The sequence below is a fragment of the Acromyrmex echinatior genome, chromosome 15 (genome assembly GCF_024713525.1).
Source record: "Acromyrmex echinatior isolate Ae372 chromosome 15, ASM2471352v2, whole genome shotgun sequence".
NCBI classification, from domain to species: Eukaryota; Metazoa; Arthropoda; class Insecta; order Hymenoptera; family Formicidae; genus Acromyrmex; species Acromyrmex echinatior.
The window spans coordinates 5,260,541-5,285,010 of NC_141866.1; the positions used below are offsets into that span (position 1 = coordinate 5,260,541).

The 24,470-nt window shown below is 35.2% G+C and overlaps 2 protein-coding genes across 2 annotated transcripts in view; both read left to right on the forward strand.

Annotated features, from left to right (window-relative positions):
- The first annotated feature begins 6,835 nt into the window (after positions 1-6,835).
- LOC105151583 (uncharacterized) lies at positions 6,836-22,553 on the forward strand. Its single transcript, XM_087414093.1, has 3 exons — positions 6,836-7,344; positions 7,572-7,643; positions 9,149-22,553. Exons 2-3 carry the CDS (start codon positions 7,581-7,583, stop codon positions 10,148-10,150), a joined length of 1,065 nt encoding a protein of 354 aa, XP_087270219.1. The 5' UTR covers positions 6,836-7,344; positions 7,572-7,580; the 3' UTR covers positions 10,151-22,553.
- Sp1 (transcription factor Sp8) overlaps positions 13,123-24,470 on the forward strand; it is a 91,125-nt gene continuing 79,777 nt past the window's right edge. Inside the window, exon 1 of the mRNA XM_011065351.2 lies at positions 13,123-14,448. The gene's annotated coding sequence lies outside the window, so the exon portion shown is untranslated. The remainder of the gene's footprint in view (positions 14,449-24,470) is intronic.

The following is a 24,470-nucleotide window of genomic DNA, read 5'->3' on the forward strand; positions in this document are numbered from 1 at the left end:
ACATGAGGATAAAAGAATGATATTGAGAATATGGTTATTAAAAAAATATGCGCAAGCATGTTGCATAAACTTTTATTAAAATTATTTGAGTTTTGTTAAAAATAATATAATATAAATAAATTTAATTATATATTTATATAAATATATATAATTTATATTATTACGTTTATATAAAATATATAAACGTAATAAAAAGAACAATTTAATGATTTAAACAATTTTAATAAATTTATTTGTTTATATCGTACTTACTACATTCCTAGAAATTCTTTCAGCGTTACAAAAAATAGCATTATTCTTGGAGTAATCTAAGAATCGTCAATTCCCATCGTTAAACGACCAACCGATGACAAAACCATTGATGTTAAGGGAATATTTGCGCTATAGGGCGTACATTCTCACCCGCGTGTACAAAACTCAGATTGCGTAATGAAGCCTTGTCACAATGGCGGCGGCAAGCTTTGATCCACGGCAATTCTTCTCACGGCAGGGGAAAGGCGCTCCAAGAACCAAGAAGAAACGTTAATTCTATCCGAATCTACGGTCGCCTTTCTTTGCTCCTCTTACCGATGTCGACGCAACAGGTCGTATTGTGACGAGGGTTTCTCTGCGAGTAAAATCGCCGTACCTCACCGCACCGCGCCGCGCCAAGACACCCCTTCGATACATTTCGTGTCTCGTTCGAGTCGAGAAGCAAACAAATTTATAGACCTCTAGGGCTGACACCTGCTCACCACGTCAGGTACAATTCCCGTTCTCACCTGCGGCCACTTCGCGAATGACGATTTCTTTGATCGTGCGACAGAATCCCTTGGATCGGGAATAAAATCGAAAGTCGCGTCGGATCTCGTTCCCCAGGGCGAAGTCTCGATCCAAATGTTCCTGCCCTATGTGGATTTTCATCAAACGCCTGTTGTTATGAAATCGAAGACGGAGATCGTATTCTCCGGTTCCTCGTCGATTATTAGCGCCACTGATCTTTTGTCTGTAAACGATGCGTAACAAATGGATAGTGACCCGTACCACCCGTCCACGACAGCAGCCTCCTTCCGCGCAACAAAGATTGTTTCTGGTTTCTCGTTCGAGAGATGATTAATGAGTTCGTTATATGTTTCTTAATACGCAGGCGGGTCGAGACGATCTACCCGCTCATCGTGCGGTCAAAGGTTCCCGCAAATCTCTCTCTCTCTCTCTCTCTCTCTCTCTCTCTCTCTCTCTCTCTCTCTCTCTCTCTCTCTCTCTCTCTCTCTCTCTCTCTCTCTCTCCTTCCCTTCTTCCTGTCGTTCCCTCCTTACGTTCTCTCTTTCTTTCTCGCAAAATTCTGTTTTATAAACTCATTTATTGAAAGCACTTTAAGAAAATATCCATAGATGAAAAGTAACACATTATTTATATGTGTCACTGTTACTTTTAGATTCTTGTAATATCAATTTGATGACTTTATAATTTTTTAGAGCAATAACGCTAGAATTGGTAAAGTCACTTTTGAAATAATTCGTTATTTTTATACATGTTACTCATTAAAAAAAAGTAATTCGTTATAACATAAAGCATAATAAATAATGCGTAATAAACAACAAGTAATAGGTTTTTTGGATTTCTGGAGTTATAACCCTGAAGCGCTAAAAAGATAAAGGCGCTACAGCTTCAAAAAAAAAATGAAGAAATTAAATAATTTAAACAAGCATCTATTTTATAAATTGAAACAATACAGAAACAACATAGATAGCAACTATCGTTAACAATATATGTACTTGCTGCTTAAAACTACTGTCTTCTTAACAAGGTATGATTAATATGATATTTATCATCAAGATACTATTTCATTACTGTATTTATAATATTTCATTAATGTATTTACCTTGTCAAAAGTATGCAAAAAGAATTGGGGAAGGAGAAGCTAGATTGGGGCACTCAAAAATTACAAACTTCTGGCCACAATTTTATAAACACAATCTTGATGAGTTATTTTCAAACGTAACTTTTCAACATTATCGTGACCATCATAAAAAAAACTGTAAAGTTATTATCAAATCGTTATTATAAAAAAAAATAACGGTAACGGTAACGGCGTGACAAGTAATACATTACTTCCCATCTTTATGAAAATATCCCACAAAGAAACATTTCAGATATTTAGTTACTCTTCTTTCAATAAATCAAACAATCAAAGTCAAGATTGCACGCGTCATCGTTTACTTTAGAAAACAGATAAAAGTGAATCGTTATGTAGAGACTACCTACATTGATCGCAAAATATTAAATTGAGAATTCTGCTATAACTGCTAGTTAAACAGCACTGCTTTTCTTTTCTGTCCTATGATCTCGCACCTTTTTTCTTTTTTCTATCTCTGTTTCTCTTTCATGTAACTAATCTATTCTTAAAGAAAATTTTCGGACCTAAGTTAGAATACGATCGAGGACAGGTAAATCACGTATAAAATTGTTCTGTGGTAGATCTTTCGAACCTTAACAGTCACCGCCATCAAGAGAAATAGGAAATGCTTTTTAGTCAGCATTCAGTGTGAGAATATTTGTCATGAGATCTAACAAAGCCGCCACAATCATGTGAGGAAATGAAATGTATACTACAGATCTATAGGTACCTAAGTATGCACATTTTGTTATATCCGAATTTCAACAAATGTTTACAGCTATGTGAGAAATTATAAATTATGTAGCAAAAAATAAAATAACCGTGATAAATATTTTTCTTATTTGAGAATTTTTCATATTTTTATACGAAATTCAGAATTTTTAAATTCTTAACTTCTTTAGAAAATTTTACAGATTTTTAATACAAATTGGAATACTTTTTAAAAGGGTCGAGAAAGTTTATATCTTTTTTAGAATTCTTCATATTTAAATTCTAAAATATTTCTAGATTTCTTATCCTATAATTTCTGATGAAATCTTATAAAATCTAAAAAAGTTTAAAGTATTTTTTCAGAAATTATTATATAAAATAAGAAATTTAAAAAATATTAGAATATTTTTTTCAAAATTCATATATAAAAAGTTTTAAAGACCTTCTTTATTATTTCTAAAAAATTTCAATTCGTATAAAAATTCAGAGAAAAATTTTCATCAAGGGAATATTGTAATAAGAACATGTAAATTTATAAAAATAAAAATAATAACTATAAACAACAATTGTATAACAACTATAACAACAATTATATAACAGAGAAATTTAAATAAGTCAATAAAATAATTCGTAATAAAAAAAATGTAAATACACTTATAAAAGAACCATCTACATTATATATTTCATTCCCAATTCGATAAATCCTGATTAGCGACTGATCATTTAATTATATCGCCGAACGTTTCACATTTCCTCGGCTCAGCAGCCGGTCAAAAATTAAAGTGACCCTCTACTAGACAGACGAAAAGACCGAAGGACGAGAATGAAGGGAATAACATATTTCTTCTCGGTCGTAACAGCCTTTCGGCACTCTTTTGTGAAATGGCCGTTGGCCTTTCGATCGCATTACGAGGTTCCATTTTTGAGAAACTGATACAACCGAAAAAGCGCACTTTTTGACAGTTCGCCGATATAACTTAAGTGTTTATAGTTAGTTAGAAATTCGTTCACTCGGAGGTCGTTTTAATACCATCAGGATCCCGTGGTTTTGCTTTATGACTTGTTGGATATAAAAGAAAAAAAGTCCACCTGTGTATCTTTGATCCGAGAGGATTTCAAGTTTATACGGCAATCCTTGATTACCGAAAAAGGGGATCATGATGATACATTCCGCTGTCGCACAGTAAATATGACTTATATCTCATTCGAGTCCAATTCTAATTTAACATTGAACTTTGTATCAAATTAGAATTTATATTTAAAGACTATTTTAATATCATCAAAATTTTATTACTCAAGATATATTTTCTAAATTTGTGTAATTATATTGCAAAATTAAAAATCGATGTTATATCAATGTAAATAATATGGAGCAGCAAAATATTTTTTTGCGTGCAACTTGCACTAAAAGATTTTAAAAAATTTCTCCAGGAGAATTGACGCCCTAGCTATAAAGATATATTTTGCAATAATTTTTTTATACAATAAAGTTGTTAATAAGATGCTAATCAATGATTAATTAATTTTTCTGGAGAAATTCAAATCTTTTAATTCAAATCAAGCAGCCAAGAGATGAAAATCTTTCTTTCTTTTCTTATTGGTTCATAGAATTCAATTTATGTCTCTTTTTCTGAAAAGAAAACAATTTGTGGAAAAGTAATAATTGTGATGGAATGAAATAACATATATCACAGACATATATTACTGATTATTTTAAAGTCGGTGTGTTATACTTCAAACAGCTTATAAGGATGTAAATATTGTCTTTATTTATTGAAAATTTTATGAAATAAATTGTTTCAGTCTCTTGTGCTTTATAACACAAGTTTTTGGACAGTCATGGTTGTAATGTAAATTGATGGTTATAAGTTAAGTTGATGACATTTTTATTACGTAATAACATTTCTTAATTTATTGTATCATTCAGGTAGAATTATCCGAACGAAAAGCAAGTATTGATGATTAATTACAATTTTTTGTGGTATTTATTTTTTAAATCATCTTGTAAATGTATATCCTGAAAATAATTCTTTACGTTTTTTATTGTTAATGAACTAAATAAGCGGTTTAACAAAATAAAAATGTTTATAAAGTAACAAAATGAAACGTATATTAACGTACGTTAAGTTTCCAAATTACATGTATTATCATCTTAAATAAAACATAATATTTTTATGAACTTAATATAGAAAAATCTCGAAATTTAAACAAACCAGATGATTGGAAAAAGGCAATACAGAATCAACGTGGTTCAATATGTGTCAACAATTTTTACACAATATTTTCAGAAATTTATTTATGGGAATTTCGTTTGTTCAACTTAATGAATTCAATACGTCAAACAAAAGCAAATTCTACATTAGTAGATCAAAAGTGGAAATTTGTAATGTATTTATCAAACTTTCTGTTAACATTATCTGATCTGATACGGTTAATAAAAAATATTTTGTTCCTCACGACTTGTAATGCTTAAACTGAATAAAGAAAAAATATAAAGTATTTCATCATCTGGTAAAATACCGGAAAATAATTATCTATTTCCGGTGCGAGATTTTGATATTATGTACAGATTAAAATTAAATAGCGTTCAGTTCTTTGTTATATATCTTTCTCAATTATTTTTCTATCATTCTCAATTATCTCTTTAACAAGAAAAAAGGTATTATAATTTGTATTATAAAATGTATAAAATTCACCCACGATATTCAATAGTGCAATCATTACATTTATAATAATAAACATCATTAGATTTATAATAATATCGAACAATAAAGTTTAAAAAAGCGATTTGATAAATCTTTTTCTGTAAAATTACGTGCGGAATTGAATATTTCAACCATATTTATAAATCTTTCTGATAAAAATATGCCATGAATAAACAAATAGTTTTATTTTTCAACTTACAAGATAATAGTTTCTGACATATCCGTAACGAGCTAATTGTAAGATTAACTTCTCAATCTGAAAGTTTAAATCACATGGCCATGAAAGTGTAACGTCTTGCGAAGGCTCGCCGCATATATGCACGCATAAAAACACACACGCAAGGGTAAGCAATTGGAGAGAGGAATAAAGAGCAACAACACTACAAGCGACCATTGGCCATCGTATAATTACGTCGACATACAAGCTTCTCGCGATGATATTCGCGTCTTTAAACGAAGCGACATCGAGCGTGCAGGACCGCTAATTAAACCGAAAAACCTCATCCGCTAATTAAATCCAAACGATTAAGTTTATTCGCCCTACCACCATTACTATTCCCTTCCCGTCGCCGCCTTTATCAATAATTATTACTTACCAGAACGATCGCCTCTGAATCTTGGGCGGCCAAATACGAAGCATGATTTTGCCTACGGTCAAATCACCATTTGAATTTGATACATATGCAAAATTCATTACTCTCGAAAAAGAGAAAAAATTGACTGAAAGATGATAAACTTGGTTTTAAAAAGAAAGATTAAAGGAAAAAGAGAAACTATTCAAATAGATATGGAACTATTTTTAAAACTTCAAACTGCATGAATATAGTCGTCAAAGTCGCATTATCAACTGTGATAACTATATACTAAATAGAGACATATGATATTACACATATGAAATATACCATTTAGAAAAATAAAATGCTTTAAACTTTTATGCATGATAATATTACACATATGAAATATATCATTTAGAAAAGTAAAATGCTTTAAAATTTTATCTTAAAAAATCTTATACATTTTAAATCATGATTGATTAATTCTAGAAATTAATCGTATATCTTGATCAAGTCTTACCTTTTCTAAAAAGCACAAAATGTGTTTCGTACAAAAAAGAACGTGCAATAACACAAGATTAAAAGATACATAAACGTCGAATTTTGTAAAAGTTTAAAATAATATTTTATAAATTGAAGTTATTTTATTTTAATCTAAGATCGCGGTTATATGTTGAAGTTGTCCTAGTGTCCAAGTTAATTTTCTATTTTTAGAAATAAAAATTTTAGTTAATCAAGAGAATATTCTATATCCTTTTTAGTATTTTAATATTTTACGTAGCAGTTCTTTTTATTTTTCTTTGAGATTTTATATTTCTTAAAAATAAAGAAAAGCAAGACTGTTGCAAGACATTTTTTTTGTTTAATTTTAATTTAATTTTTTTCATTTAATTGTCCAATATTTTTCATAAATTTATATTTTTTTGTTACAAATATGACATTACAGTTTTTTATTTCCGCGAATAATTCTTATATATAATTGTGGTATGTTATTATTGGTTGTTAATATTAAAAAAAAAAGATATTAAAAAAATTAGAAGTCGTTAAGTCTTCCAGAATTTTCCTCATTTTCTCGATTTTTCTAATATTTAAAAATTACAAATTCTTAAGATGCTCAAATAAAATTTTGAACAAAATGTCTCATAACAGTTTTGTTTCTTTTTAAAAAATGATTAGAAAGTCTCGAGGGAAAACAAATTACTAAGTAAAATATAATATTTATGAGATTATGATTGGAGATTTGAAGATGATTTATGATACAAATAAATAGCATATGCGCATGCGTCCGAAAGAATATCCCCACTAGAATAGAACATGTATCCCCCTCTTCTCTTTTCTATGACCGTCTCTCGTCCTCTCAGTTTTAAAAGTTGAAGCGAAGCGTTATGTTACCACTTGAGTGTTCTCTAACTTATAAGAAATAAAAATTGTTATTCATCTTCGCACTGGAAATTGCTACAAAGACTTTACAACTACAAAGAAGTGACTGCAAAAAATAGCAAGTCTTTAAAAAATTACATATAATAATTGATTGATATGCTTATATATTAAAAGAATACACTTTTGAACATGCTGTATTTTAATTATATAATAGCTTCTAATTCGTGATTAATTTTATATTTTTAAGAATAGTTCCATTAATAATTATAATAAACTAAATTTTTTTACTCCCCTAAATTTATATAAAATCGATTTCGATAGTGTATTGCTTATTTTTCATCTTAGTTATAATACATGGCATCATGGAATCAAGAACAAGAAGTAAACCCCTGGATTCAACCTATCATATATCCACAGGTTTGTCTCAGTGTATAAGTACGTGACTCCTTATATGTATGGTCATGCAACTTTGCGTATTTTGCTTGAATTTTTTTTGTTTGAGTATATCTGTTTACATACGATTAATTACAAAAGAAAGCAGACGATACACACAAAAATACATTTAGAAAACATCTATGCAGGGTTGAGAACATTATTTTATAAAGTAATACGTTATTGTTACCATTACTTTTTGTAAAAAAGTAGCTTGTCTCGTTATCATTGGCTGCTAAAATTCTTCAACATGATTGGTTTATATATTTAGATCTATAAGGAACCAAAAGCAAGAACCAATTGTATTGAAGAATTTTACAACAGTTGCAAAGCTGATTTCTCTGCTGAACGCAGCCATTATCAATTTTAAAAAGTAATACATTACCGCTACTTAAAAAGTAACGACATGTGTTAGGCTAATTGTAAGTCCACAATTCTGCTTTAAGAGACCGTAAGTTATAAGTGATGATATATCGGCGATAGAACTTGCTTTTAAGCCATAAGAATTGAGTTTTACTCAATTTGTTTAAGTCTAACGATTAAAACCTAAAGACTGTGCAAAAATAGTTTAAAGATAGAAATTATTATTACTTAATCTCTTTCGACTTATGATTTAAGGCCTCTTAAAGCAAGGTTGTGGATTTACTCTTATGTTTTCGTTTTAATGTTAAAATAAGATATTAGATTTAAAAATTACATTATTTAATAATCAATATTTTAAATTTTAAAATACTAAGCTAGTCTCTCTCTATACACAGCAAGCTTTTCTTTATATTTAATTAAATTTATATCTAATAAATCTTTGATAATTTTTTATATATTGATATTTTTATTTTGTAATATATGCTTATCTTTAAAAAAATCAGATTGCAATTTATAAACAAATTATCACCATAAATTTTGCCGGTCACTTCATCATAGAGCACTGATATAGTATCACGGTAAGGTTCACGGAAACGTGGAAACGTGGCATTAGCAATGGATCACGACACAGCGATAACTTGTAAACCCTTTGGCACCTCTGTTTAAAAATGACAAGTTTCAAGTAGTTCAAAATTTGCGTGCTTTACTGTATCATACATTAATGTGATTCTTTATACATTAATATTTCATTCTTGTGATATTTGCATATAATAGTATTTTTTTTGTTAATTAAAATTTGTATGGCTATCAAAATATATTGTGATATTCTGATATTTTATAATTTTAAATATACAATAATTTTAATAATTTCTTAAAATATTTCATTAATCACATATTTTTCTATGCATCTTATGCATATCTTTGTTATGTATGTACACAATACTGTTTTTATTAACGTACAATTTCATTATTTTTATTAACTTATTATGTATTTTTTTTTTCATTATGTGCTCTGTTGAAATTTGTTTAAAAATGACATAACTTAATAAATGACATAAATCTTTCTCTCTCTCTCTCTTTTTCTTTTTATTGCTTCCTTTTTACTTACATGTGTCTTTTATTTATAGACATTCATTGAAACAACGTCAATCCCATCTTCAATGCCTGGTACGACACGAATAACGAATACGTTGGCTTCTCAAGATGTATTAACACAATACAATATTAATAATGTGAATCGTACGAAGCAGGAATACAATTTTTACAACCAAGGCTATGATTGCATAACTCCGAACAATTATCACTTTCAATCAAACAATAATACAACTTCTATCATCTTTCCCAATTCAACTCGTCAGGAAGGCACTAAATACGGACCATCTTCGTACATTTTGCCAAATACATCGATCTACCAATACCAGGATGCTGCTTATAAAGAAAGTCATGAATGTCCAATGTCACATAACAATACATATACAGCAATACTAACGCCCGAGATGATGACCAACACATCTTTAACAAAGCAAAGATGTCATCGTCGTCAGTTTGCAACCGTTGATTCAATCAACCAATATTATTGTTCATCAAATCCTGTTCTGTCACAAGAATTGTCAGAAAAAGCAACCAACTCTCATCAATATATATTAGAACATGATTTTTATAATTCAATGAGATCTTCAGAATTTCAAATTCCAGGCTTCGTACACAAACCAAATAAAATCAACAGGAAGAAATGCGAGTGTCCTAATTGCATTATAAAAGGGGATAATGCCCCACTTGGTAATGATGGCAAAAAGCAACACATATGTTATGTGTTAGGATGTGGAAAAGTATACGGCAAGTCGTCACATCTCAAGGCGCATATTAGAACGCATAACGGCGAACGACCGTATTCCTGTAGTTGGCCTTCCTGTTGTAAAAGATTCACTCGAAGTGATGAGCTGCAACGTCACTATCGTACGCATACCGGTGAAAAGAAGTACCCTTGCCTCAAGTGCCATAAAAGATTTATGAGAAGTGATCATCTCAAAAAACATGTAAAGACACATGAGAAGGAAAATAGAAAATCTCGTGCGATCAAGAATAACATGAACAAAAAAAGAACAGTTTGCTCGAAAACATCTTTGTAGAAATTTCAAATTTCTCAACTTTTTCTCAAGAATATTGGAAATCCTATTCATGCACTTAGTGATATTTTGAGGATTTTTTAACGATATAGTTTATGAAAACTCTATATTATATATTATATAATTTTTTATAATTTTTCTAATGATAATTTATTTTATACTTATAAAATAAATAATCATTATAAATCGTATCATATAATAATTAAGGTAACTGAATGTAAGGGTCTAATAAATTTAGATTTAATATTAGGACTATCATGCTAGATGCCATATGCGAACTTTATGTTATGTACAAAATAATAAATAAGTCTACGTTTAAAATTCAACTCAATGGATATATTTATTGTATCATATATAAAGTTCGCATGACATCTAATGCGGCTTAAATAGCCCTAATATTATAATATTATATAATATTATATAATTGAAATTATATATAATTTCAATTATATAAATTATATATAATTTCATATAATCTAATACAATATTATCGTACTTTGTATTAGATTATATATAAAATTATAAATTTAAAAATCAACTTTCTAAAATATTTTTGAAAAATTTTTCTGAAAGTCTTAAAGAAATAAAATTTTTTAAGTATGTTATTAGAACAATATATTTTTACACTTTAAATATACTTATATTTTGTGTGAAAATATATATTATTGTATATATATATAATACATGCAAAATATTAACGAAAATTAATTTACATAAAAAAATTTATATAATTCCATATAAAAGCATAGATAACTTTGATATAACTATTAAATTGAAAATATCATTCACAATCAAATAAAAGTTACCATTTCATATCTTTTTTAAAATTAAACAATTTTTATAGGTTTTGCTGGAATACTTAATTTAAGAGATATAATGTTTTAATACTTTGATTACCTATGTCTATATGTGATGTGTACGTAACTATGTAATGAACTTATATGTAATATATATATATATACATACACACACATATACATAAAATGCATATATATATATATATGAAATGCATATATATATATATATATGTATATGATGCATATATATAAAATGCATATGTATATAATATATTGCTTTCAAGTACAATATAAAATGATAGCCTTAATTTGCTATTGATTAATTCTTCAAAATTATATTAAAATTATTTTATTTTATTTTTAACTAAAACTATAAATATTTTCTTATTGATTCTTTTGAAATATAAAAAGTATAAAGATAATGTCATAAAATATTAACAAATAGTTTGCATTTTCACATTTTATTTTAATTAATACGAAATATCTTATAAAATATTCATTTTTCAATCATCATATCTTAATACTTTTATGAAAATGAGATAAATCGATTGATAAAGAAGATACATAAAAAAAAAAATTGAGAAAATATTTACAAAATGTAATTGCAGCCTTATTGTATCCTTATGTAATAATTATTCTAGTCAAAAGAATTATATTTATTTATTATATCAATATTTATTATAAAATTATCTTTGTTATGTTTTTTACCTAAGACTACAAACTAAGCATTAACCAGAGATTATAGATTGGAGATTATAGAACTATTATACGAATACAATATATGTAAAAAAATTCTTTTAAAATTATTTTTAAAAAATTTTTTATATGTATACCCTTATATTTACCTTATCCCAACAATCTAGTATTCTTCCATTTGCATCTGAATTTCGAATTATTATTTTCTATGATTTTATAGCAGAGATTTTGATATTATGAATGAAAAAAAAAAGAGGAATCGTACCGTGAAATTTTAAAAGACCTTTCTTGATATTTTCTTGTCGAGATGTCATCCGCTTTTCGTTCTACTCAAAGAAAAGGTCAGTCAGAAAGGTAAGCGCTCTAGAAATATTTTTCATTCTATGCATTTTCTAACAGGTAGGTCGACTTATTGTTAGATCGCAGATGCAGAACATCCTCCTTGTGCATAATAGAAGAAATTTAAAAATAGGAATAAATATTAAGATTTCTACCAATATCAGAAACCATCATATGTTCCAGTACAAATATTTTATGTTAGTTTGAAATCGTAATATTAGTTGTGTCTAATATTTCTTTTATTACATGCAGCCCTTAATGTACATATAATCTTTCACAGTACAATTGTTTGCAATGTATTGCAATTGTGAAGTATTTTCCACAAAAATTATTTTAATAATCTGTAAATCTATAAAAGCTTTAATTAAAAAAACAGTAATTATAATTTTCTTTTCATATCGAAAAAAAAAACGTGATAAAATCTGATAAAAAACGTAATTTCTCTGTGATGAATATTATTTGCTCAGGGTGTCAGAGTGATTGCATTCAGCACTGCGACAATGATCTTCAACTTGCCACTGGTAGATGGAGGCACGGTGAATGGAAGAGGTCGACGTAGCGCTATTAAAGGGGCGGCGCGTCACACAACCCTCCTGACCCCTCAGCCCATAGAGGATTCATGGCTGGCATCAAGAGGAAGAGGTACATGCAGGCGGACAGAGGCAGAGGTAGAGATAGAGGCAAAGAAGCAGTGACGGTGGCGCGGTGGCAGTAGCGGAGGCAGAGACAGAGAGAAAAAGAGAGACGTCGCAAAGGATGGATGATGGAAGAACAGAAGGGGATGGTGGAGGGTAAAGGGAAGGAAAGGGACGCAAAGGGTAGCAACGATAGAGTCGCGACGAGCAGCGGGGTGGAGAGAGGAGATATGAAAATGGAGTAAAGGAAAAAAAGCTCGGCTACCGAGTAAATTATAGGGAAAAACGAGGTGGGACTTGCGGCGTTGCGGAGAGGAGGTAGCCTCGTGACTGCGCGGCGGAGGACAACGACGACGACGACGACGACGACGACGACGACGACGACGAAGACGAAGACAACGAGGACTAGGTGGAAGAAGAGAATAAAGGTAGAGGGAGGGGAGGAAAAGTGGCGCCACGGCAATTCCGGACTCATCAACGTTCCCTACGGAGACTATACGGAGTCGCGCGAGGATAGTAGGATACCCGCGAGAAGTTGGCGCGCAAAGCAGATTAAAAGAGAGTCCGGCGCGGTCGCGCGCGCACGTGTGTGTGAAAATTCTTCTTCTCCTCTTGGCCGTCTTCCGCGCGTACGGTAATTGACGAGAAAGTGACGAAGAGAGCGGACGCGCGATAGGGAGAGATAGCGCTCGGAGGGCGAGCGCGCGGCGCGGCGCGCAACGGGAGGGAAGACGCGGAGAGCGAGAAAGAGAGAGAAAGACAGAAGGAGGGGGTAGACACACAAGTACAGTACGCACCTCTCTCTTACGTGTTACGTGCGGTCAGTGCGAGAGGCTGCGACGTGCCGCGAGCATGCGTCTGCGACGAACGGCCCTTAAGGCGAACGAGCAGCACGCTGACTCGCCTTCGTCGCGGTTGTCGCCTTCATCCTCGTCGTCACCGTCACCGCCTTAATCACGCGCGCATCACCCACCATCGTCGCTGTCATTATCGTCATCGTCATCGCCATCACCATCGTTACCGGTTGTCGTCGTCATCGTCGTCGTCGCGAATGTTCCGCTTGTCGGGGAATCAGGTAGTATCCACGCGAAAGGAATCCAAGTGGGACACGGATGCGTCGTCGTTGCGTATTAATCGACGAAAAAGGAGTACTCGGTCCGTCGCGGTATAGTGTCCGTACTCCGTCGTAAGGATTCACGTTTCCCGCTCACACAGCCACGCAGCTCACGCGTGGAGCACGTCAAGTGAATATGAAGCTCGCGATTTCGGCCCGCCGCGCGTCGACGCTCTGTGCCCCGACGAGTGTCACGAGCACTGTGCGTATATTTTATGAGTGCCATTCAATCAGCCAGTGCGCTCGTCGCGATGAATGTAGCCGGCTGTCTAAAAAGAGACTACTCCGTGCGATTCGCTTGCAATGTTGACGTGTCGTAACCGCGTGTCTATTATTGATACGATTGAAATCAAAAGATACGATTACGCGCTCGAGAGAGAAAGAGAGAGACAGAGAGAGAGAGAGAGAGACAATATCGGGAGGAGACATTCGATCTGTTTTGATCTTGAGAACACTTGAAATCATCGAAGGCACTCGAGAGATGGAGTCGTGATCGAAGTCCGCGTACCTTCAACGCCAAAGATCATCCACGCGTCTCGCGATCGATACGTGTGTGCGTATCTCGCGTGATTTCGCATTGCGTTTTCAGGATCGTAGGACCATCTCGAGTCCATTCGCATTGCAACGATTATACAAATCGGCAAACTGGACGCGGAAGTTAGCAGTGGTGGCGGCAGTGGCCGCAGGGGTGTCAGTCCGACACCCCTCAGCAGTATAAACGTAAGTCTCGTAATCCATCTTATTCTCGATCATCCCGAATTTTATCAAACTTTCTAGCAATATTACAACAAGATTGCAACGGAATATTACAGTAACATTGCAATGTTGCTACAAGCTTCTGTGTTTTTGTATAGATTGTCGCGTTAATTTTAATTTTTTTTCGTGGCGTTTTTCTTAGTTCAACAATTGTTGTTTTTCTATTCTTTGAATTTGCGGAACAACTGTGGTCAGCAAAAAAAAAAAACAGCTTGTAACTGTTATAAGATTCTTCAATGATATTGATTTATACATTTTAATCCACTGAAAAATAAATTGTAATAACCAATGTAAGAACAAGAACAAATTATACTTAAAGAATCTTACACAGTTCTAAAGCTACTTTTTCTGCTGAACGCAGCCAATATTTGCATAAAATAAGAGGTTCTTTTTTTAAAATTTGTATACATTTTTATTTACATTTGTAATCATATTTCTAAAGGCGTGAATATTAATTTAATTTAAACGGATATAAACTTTGTACGAGTACTGTATAAACTTGACGATCGCTTTAATAATATTCCGCTTTTACGACAATTTCGCCATCATTTATAGCGCCATCTTAAATTAACGGAATTCCACGATCGTCTTTACTCATCATTTTACGAGAATCTCGCGGATACCTTTAGAGTCGCTTTAATTTCCTCAAGTTTCCGCGATCGCGTTTAATTTCGTTCCGACACGATATTACGAGAATCTAACGATCGTGAGTCTTAAATGAGATCTCAAATTTAGCAGCGCGAAGATGATTTCAGAATTTGTGGTTTTTTTTTTATCTTTCCTCTACCTGAACGAGAAACCCATGAACATTTCTATTCCTACGTGAACCTTACGAGGCTTGAAATAAATCTTTGCCTCCGCCTTCATTGTTTTCTTCCTTTGTGAGAATCTCACCAATAATTTCGATCCCGTTACGACTTCCTAATATTGTTTCCAACCTTGCCTCTTCTCCATGAGAATTCATCATTTTCATCATATTCGAGCGTGAAATAACGTAGTCAAATCAAGAATTAATACTCCCTACTTCATTCCTTCCCAATTTAGATCGCATGCACCTAGGTAATTGCGTTAAATGATTTTCGAACATACGATGTGTCGATGCACGGTACTTGCACCATGAGCGTGCATATAATTGGTGGCCCTACATACGTAAAAGGGAATTGCACGACGTATCGTGAGAAATTAATGTCGGCAAGTGGCGTCCATGGAGGTGTCTCTTTACCGCATCCGGCCTTCCCCCTTTTGCGGAGTCACCTCTAGTTAAACGCGACGAGGAGCTCATGCGAAAACGACGTGCATTCGACGTGCTATCCGACCACCCGTGACACACTCGATCGATCTTTACTCGTGGAAGTGACCTGCACACGGTGAAACAATGGGAATGGAACATTCGTCGCGAGCGTATTGACTACCTCGTTTACCTACCCTACTCGTTTCTAACATCAAATCGAACCGACCGCCATTACCTACGACGAGGGAAACTACAAAGCATTGGCGTATTTTATATTTTACACTACAGTATCCAGCTTTATCATTCGTATCTCTTCTAGGACAGATCTTATTTAAGAGCAATAACGATTCTTCCATCATCTGGATGTCTTTGTTCCTTGCGCTTGTCTCGCGATCAAGATCGGGCATCAGCATCGGCATCAGCACGAGATGAAATGGTATCGATAAATGCTGCGATGAGTGCCCGTGTATGGGGTCCCGCAAAGTTTTAACGCGCCTGGTCCTCTGGAGAGATCGGCGAGGGCACACAGCCAATGTAATAAACGTTACTATGTTGCTACGCCCCATTCACGCCCCCCTGCCATACGTCGGCCGAAGAACGATTTATGCGAACAACTATGCGCCGACGTATAAGCTGTTCCTAAGACGATCTGCGTGATAAAAATTTGACCCCGTCTCTCTGCGTTTACGGTTTTAATTGCACAAAGAACGAGATGATATGAACCAGAATATACAAGTCCTCGAGATGGTGAAGCGGGCAAAAATAAAATATTTGAATTATAATATATTCCGTGAAGGTTCCGTGTTTGGTCTTATTATTCCGTCAATCTTATTCGATCACGCGTCCAGCTTGAGAGCGACCATATATATGTTGTTGCATTTTAAGTTAAACGAAGTTATTTAAGATAAGTGCGTGCAGAGACGACGAATGACGTTGTTATGATGATAAATTCCCATAGACCACACAGTGATAATTATAATAACGATGTACATACGTACTTGGAAGCGATTAGCACCCAGTTCAGGGTGTAATTAGCGGCACGATACAGTACCGAAGAAATTACATAAGCTAGACAGTAAAGTTATATATGTCATTACCTGCCGTTCTATATAGACCAATTATATTGACAGATGCCTTTGCAAAATAGATCAAAATTTCTTTATCTAAGAAGAACGAAACAACATTCTGCTGAAAGGCTTTGAAGTGCACAATATTCATGTCGAGGAATGCAAACCATGCCCTTTCGAAAACTATATGAAACGAACCGTAGCGCAACTCGAGTTTAGGTTTAGGCTGCTCGAACGGGATACGAGCGAACTGGTTCGAAACGGGTTAAAAGATGAAGAACGCCGCACTGACACCCGTCCACACACCTCCGCGCCAGTTTAATTAATTTATGGCTGGTGAGAGGCGCCATCGGACAGTTACGGTCTCGAGGGGGCGGGCTGAAGTAGAACAACATTCGCTAGTTCGATCTGCAGACTGCAAAAAGATATAATAGAAAAGGAGGGGAGAGAGGGGAGGGTGGACGAAAGATTAGCGCCGTCAAAGACAAATTAGCGATTGTGAATGCACGACAGCTTGTGGAAAGCAGCGTGCACGAGTAAGTCACAATTCCAGCGGTCAGAGCGGATAATTAACCTGTCCCTTTGAAAATCCACGCGTGCCCTGCGTTGCACATCAGGGCCCCGTACCACTCCCTCATTAGCGGTTTCCCTCCGTCGTGAACTTTGCACCTGCAAATTGCCACCGCCATTTGCGAGCGCAGAGAGGTAAGCCGCGATAGGGAAGGGATAGAGAGGGAGAGGCCTAGAAATCAGGGATGCAACGGATAAGATAGTCTCGAATCGCGAGAGCCCCGTTGCAGCTGTTGCAGATTACGGCGATACCATCGGCCGCGAAGAGATGCGCCCGGTGCATTCGAGCAGACGGTGTAACGATGTAACGACACTGAAAAGAGCTGAAGAACGTAGTCAAGAAGTAACGAGATTGCAATGATAGAAGAAAGAGTACGAAATGAATGGTTATATATAGAGAAGGAAATGAATAAGAAGAAAATTCAAGCTAGCATAATAGCAACATAGAAAATATTGAAAATGTAGTCGTGTCTGTCATTACAGTGGCGTAGCATATATCAGCAAAAAATTAATTTACTATGCAGCTGGTAATAACACGCATTAATTTATTTTTTTCAACTTCTATTTACCACTCTTGAGTTGTGATTCATGCTGTAGGATAGTTACTAATAGCGATACTAATTAAAATACCATCACCGACCGCATCTTTCCTTCTTCGCGGAATTCTCTTGTTACGCTTTACTTTTGCTTTTATTCTTCGTCGTTATTACCCGTTACGCTCTCGCTGAGGCAACTTTTTAATCGAAAGATCGTATCGATCTAGGATCTCATTGATTGCAAATTGTACACTGCCATTTCATTTTGGTAATGTCTGACGCTAACGTTGATTAATAATTTGTTTAGAGGAATACGTAAGTCTCGCACCCGGTGATTCGATTCGGGGACACGCGCGTGGAATAAAACGATCGCATTATGCAAACAGAAATTCGATTTTGTCACTTTTTGATTTATGAGATTTCTTATGACATGGCGGTGTTTCGAGGGCGAGGAAGGACCGGAAAATGCGGGACGCGGTGAGTTAACGCGAGAAGGCGAGGAATGGACCCCGCTGCTGCGAAATACGAAAGAGAAAGAGAGAAAGAGCGACAGCTACCGCGACCACCAACTATTTACATTCTCCGGATAAGTGCACTATTAACTAACCTCGCGCTAATATCTACGTTTTCTACCTCATTATGTTAATTGTGGGATCAGCGACCCTCGAGGCCACGAAGGGGCACCGCATCGTCGCCACTACACTGCCGGTCCACGAGTTACGTGGCGCTTCGTGCATTTTGTACTTATTTTGCAAAACACTTGTATATGCATGCACTGTATTGCGAAAGAAATAACGATGCTAAAAAGATGAGCATATTCTCTGAAATTAAAATCAAAGTTTTTTTTTAAGCTTCGACTTGCAAGGACAGAAAACGTTTCGTGACGAGAACATTGTTTCACCTACGGTATTCTTATCATTGGAGACGCGATCTCTAAAAATTCTTTCTTAACTATAAAGTAATTCCTCGCACACGCAGAACGTCATTTTCCAAATTAAAATCGAAGGTTTTTTTTTTTGAAGTTTCGATTTTCAAGGACGGAGAACATTTCATCGTGACAACATTGTTTATTCTCGCAATATTCTCATCATTCACACGCGATCTTCAAAAAAATTCTTTCCTAACTATCAAATAACTCCTCGCACACGCAAAATGTCGTTTTCAAAATTAAAATAACTTTTTTTTTTAAACTTCAGCTTTCAAGGACGGAGAACGTTCCATTGCGACAACAAAATCGTTTTCTCTCGCAACATTCTCATCATCGGGACGGTATCTTCAAAAAATTCTTTCCTAACTATGAAGTAACTCCTCGCACACGCAGGATGTCGTTCTCTATTTGTATAGGTAGCTGACAACATCGCGTCCACGATCGTAGCACACGGCACGTAGAAACGAAAAGAGAGCGGCAAAAACGGCGCCTTCGTCGCCCCCGGCGAAGACTGGAAGCCGTTTCGTAATCGCGGCCTGGATCATTTTCTGCACGACTGCCCGGGAAATTAGATCACCTACCTCTACCTCATCCCGGTAGCGAGATCTAGGCAGGTTTCATCGCGCGATACAGGAAGAACTTCTTATTCTCCTTTCGTCCATTTTTTTCACTTCATTTTCTTCTTATTCATTCGACTCTCCCTCGCTCGATTCGTCTCTCTTCTTTCGTCTTCTCTTCTTTCCCCAGTCTCTGCACTGTCAGAGCACTTCTTCCACTTTCCATTGCGATGCTCTCTTCCTTACAGCCGCGCAGGTGGCCGCTCGACATTGCCTGACATCGACAAACTCATTGCCAGTGATTTAGCAATTAGTTACGTTTCTTTCTTTTTTTTTTTCTTATACTAGATGGATATCGACATGTTGACTTGTTTCTCAAATTTTTCTTCTTCGTCCTCATTGGATCTGTTTTTCGATAAATTTATAATACCGTTAATGTGCGATCCGTTACCGCTGTCAATAAACAGCGAGTAGTCTGATATTTTGCACGTCTAACTCACAACGTTTTTATTGCTGAAAGAGAGTACATCGAGTAATATAATAATTATATATATTTCAAACGAATAAAATCGTTGTACAACGGAAGTTGGAATGTTGTACAAATATCTAGAATAATTTCCGTTTGTGAAATTACACGGAAAGACGTCTTACAAAGTGAAATAATAAATGCACCGTAGATTTTTCCTGTACATACCCCGGTGAAGGTAGAGAGCGCGATTAATGGCATACAAGCACGTCCGAGCAAGCTTCGCAGGCATTTGTCGGGATACAGACAGTTTGCAACGCAAAACAAAAATAAAAAGATATAGCCGCAATTATCGGTGCCCCGAAAAGGGCGCACGCAGAGAACTTTTGCACACACATCATGTGAGATTAGTCGGAATATCGAACTCCAAGCCCGTTGAATTATCGGATCGCGAAAAGACCTGTGAATGCCGCTCTCGCGGAGCTATACGGTTCGGGGGATTATAGCGACTTAAAATCTCTCCTTCATCACTTCCCCCTTCCTCCCTTCTTTTCCCCGAGTTGATCCTCTTCTCCCAATGGATCCTTCTGCCCTTCTTCTGCTCCGTCTTCTCCATCTTCTTCTTCTTTCTTCTTTCTTCTTTCTTCTTTCTTCTTCTTCTTCTTCTTCTTCTTCTTCATCTTCATCTTTCTTCTGCTCCTCTCTGGTTCTTGGGGTCCGACTTTGCTTTTGGTTCGGGTCGGGCGTAATCGGTTCCCCGAAGCCAGTGCTCATTATCGACCCGCCGGCCTGGCAATTACCTGCGAAGCCTCTTTCGACTTCGTGTGTGCCAGCCAGCGCAGTTTCCGACTCTACGCGAGACCTTCCGAGATCCGTCTCGACGGAAGTTCGAAGAGCAGGAAGAGAACGAGCAGAAGGAAGTTCTCTCTTTAGCTCAGGAGTGTATCAAAGTTCGATAATAAATTTATGATATGCTAAAGATACGCTCTCTCTCTCTCTCTCTCTCTCTCTCTCTCTCTCTCTCTCTCTCTCTCTCTCTCTCTCTCTCTCTCTCTCTCTCTCTCTCTCATTCCAAATTTACCTATACTGCAATATAATGATTAAGTACATTTCAAGTAAACTTGATCGAGCCTGCGATTTTTATTAACTACTCAAATTGGGGATAATGGCAGACAACATCACGCGTTAAAATAGACTGTCTAAAAAGAAAATACGAGCAATGCGGCAAGACGATCGCTGATAATCATCGAACGAGTTTGTGGTACGCTATAATTGCGGTTGCCAAGTTCGCACCATTTACCGGAAGAACGTTATGCAAGGCATAAGAGGGAAGACGCATTTTCTCGTGGCGACGAATATCGGATCGGCCTATTTCATGTTTCTTCAGAGAAATACACGATTGTTAAAAACGTAGCGAAGAAACGAGAATTTCTTTACTTATATAGTTACCGCGATTTAAACTGCTTGCATATACTGCGAAATAAATTATACATCCATCATTTATATAGTTTCATAAAAAATACACTGAGAAAAAATTGTTCATTTAACTAAATGAATTTAGTTTGTCTTTATTTTTTTCGATGAAGAATGTATGTATTTAAATATATTACTTATATTTGATTTAAATACCTACGTACATATTTTTCAATGAAAGAATTAAAAATAATTAAATTGATTTAGTTAAGTAAACAATTAATTTAGTCAACAATTTTTTTCTTAATAAAGAAAGTCAATTAAGAGCCAACGTGATTGTCGGTGCGTAAAAAATATTTATTATATTAGAAAATTATTAACTTTACAGATGTCGCCAACGTTTCGCTTCTTCTCAAATTAAAACAAATATAAAATTAATTATTACTAACTCATTACACAATTAACGCATTACTATAGTATACATAAATATTGTTGAGTCATAATTGTCACACATTAAAAATGCACAAGAAATTATGTAAATTGGTCATCTTGTTATCACAATGGTATGAAAAAAGATGCAAAATGTGATATGACAATGATCAGGACAATGGTTAATAAATAAACCAATGTATAAACGTCAGTAATATTACTGTTCTAACTAACACAGTCGCAATAATTTTTCTCTGATTGTATTCAAAATCACAAACATTTTATTGGATGTTTAACTGGCGTTCCATTACTTGGCGTACAAAAAATTTTTAACTGATAATGACTGGCATTTATACATTGATTTATTTGTTAATTGACCATTGTTATACAATATTTTGCTTCTGCACCTTTTCTGGAAACTCACATCATTGCGATAACAAGATGACCAGTTTACAACTTCTTGTGCGTTTTAATGCATGACAAATGATTATGACTCAACAATATTTATATATACTAAAGTGCGTTAATATATATCTTTTTTATATTTTTTTTTCTCGATGTAATTATAACGAAAAGATACAGATGATTGCAATGAATTGATATTCCACATCGATTTGATGAAATGAATGAAACATTTCAGTATAGAAATATATGTATAGAATTAACTAAAATATAAATATTATTATCAAACTATTCCACATAACTCTCACACGTGTAATTTTAAACAACCTAGTTTTAAGAGATCAAGTTGTTTCTTGGAAATCATTAACTATTGTTATATTAGTGTTATCACTTGTACGAGTCCGCAGACAGGAAAACTAGTAAGTGATATCGGCAAGAATAATAAACGTAAACCAGATAAAACCATAAAAGCTTGTTATATCGCTCCAAGTAATTGTCTTAAACATAGAAGTACATTTGTGTCACCGCAATTACATGTATAAGATGATTTAAAAAAAAAAAAATCTCTTTAATGAAATAAGATCAATCTTCCTTCCTTTGCATCTTTCTTTCGCAAAGGCATATTTCTTATCGTTCCTTTTCATCTTATTTCTACATTTAAAGTTCATCCCGGGCGACTTTCCAGTTTCCGTTGCGTCGGCTCGAAAAACTGCGGACTTTAGCGGACGAACGTCGTTCCACTTCGTGGAAGAGTCCGTTAGTTAAGTGCTCGCGTATCGCGCGAAGTCGTGAGAGTACGACCTCGCCGAGAGAAACGAGTAACTCGCCTTGGCAAAAGGCAATTTTGTTGATAGCGAATCGTCGCACTGTCGAAGAACTTCGTAGTCGGCATTTCTAAAAGTTGCGAATATGACTGTGCTTGCGTTTTAGCGTGGTTGTGTGATAACAAAAACTGAAAGAATTAGAAACATGTCGTTTCGTGTGGAAGGAAATTTCCGAGAAACTCATTATTTTGATAATTTAATGATAAAGAAGCCTACAAAATATAAATACCAGAAGACGCATTTACACATATATGCATCTTTGAATACGAAGAAAGTGTTTGTTCAAAATACCTAAATCGAGGATAATTAATGGTCTTATCAATTTCATACGAACGGAACGATAAAAGCATTAAAGGCGGAGAAGCGGCCGATCGGCAGATCTCGCGTGGCCATTTTACGTGTCGTTTCCGAGATTTCCGAGAAGTCGACCGGAAGGGACAATAAACATAATCACATCGCAAACTGAATCCAGACTCCGGCGGCATGCGGTACACCCGTTACCGGGGCCGGTAATGACGTATAATTACTTTCCAGCGCATCGCATAGAATCACCGCTCGATTTCGCATAACGTCGTTAATTTGCACGGGGCGTTGGCGTTAATTAATACCGGTTCTACATCGCGTAGCGTAAAACAAATAAATCTTGGACGAAACGTACATGCCATGTCACAAGCCGCAACAAGACTTTGTTATTTCGCGGTATGATGAACGACGAACGCCTACACCTTCGACGTTGCTTCTAATCCGCAACAATACCTCCGACCATCCACATGTATCGTATTTTACAGAATCACTCGACCGTTATCGCCATCATTCGTTTTAATGTTAATCAAACGTTTCAATAACACAATTGCAGATGCCAATTACGAAATTGTTGCGTCTATCAATGTTCGTAATTTTGTACGCGCGAAAAGATATAAAAGATGGTTCCTTAACCCGTAGTTTACAGGGTTTAGCGCGCGGTAAGACTTGTGCGGTTAAAAGCCTCGTGGCTGGCACGCAACGAGAAAAGTGGCACCGCGTTCAGAGGTAATAAAACTCGCATTACACGGCGCGTAATACGTGCGTAAAATATTCGCGCGTGTAATAACAGGAATGGAGATCCAGATACTGCCCACCTTTTAAATGATTATTTTCGGATTTGCAAATACGTTGAATCTTGATATGAGCTACGTTCTAAAATGAACAATTATAATTTTATCAGATATCTTTCACGCGTATATGATGCATTGACGAACTTAACGCAATTTCTGAAAGAATACGAGCAAAAGATCGTGGATACGAACAGAGAGGGCGGAGGTGGAGGAGATGGGAGTGGGATGGATGTGGAGGAAGGCGCCAGCAGTTCTTGGTACAGCCGGATCGTGTTCCTGGTGCGGCAATACCGGTATCCCTTCATTCCTGAGTAATCGCCAGGCCCAAGGCACACACTATCCACCATTCGCCATTTTCTAAATGCGTTGGCTTAATGTAAGCGCGTTACGAGAACTCTGCATTCACCAGTTTCCCGTTTTGCTAGCAAAAGTTTTGGCTTTCTCGACCGCTACGATTTCTGATTAATAC

Bases quoted from the DNA above. Each gene is read 5' to 3' on its own strand.
- LOC105151583 (XM_087414093.1), top strand. From the start codon at position 7,581: ATGGCATCATGGAATCAAGAACAAGAAGTAAACCCCTGGATTCAACCT. The intron at 7,644-9,148 runs GTTTGTCTCAGT...TTTTATTTATAG, and splicing joins AACCTATCATATATCCACAG to ACATTCATTGAAACAACGTC.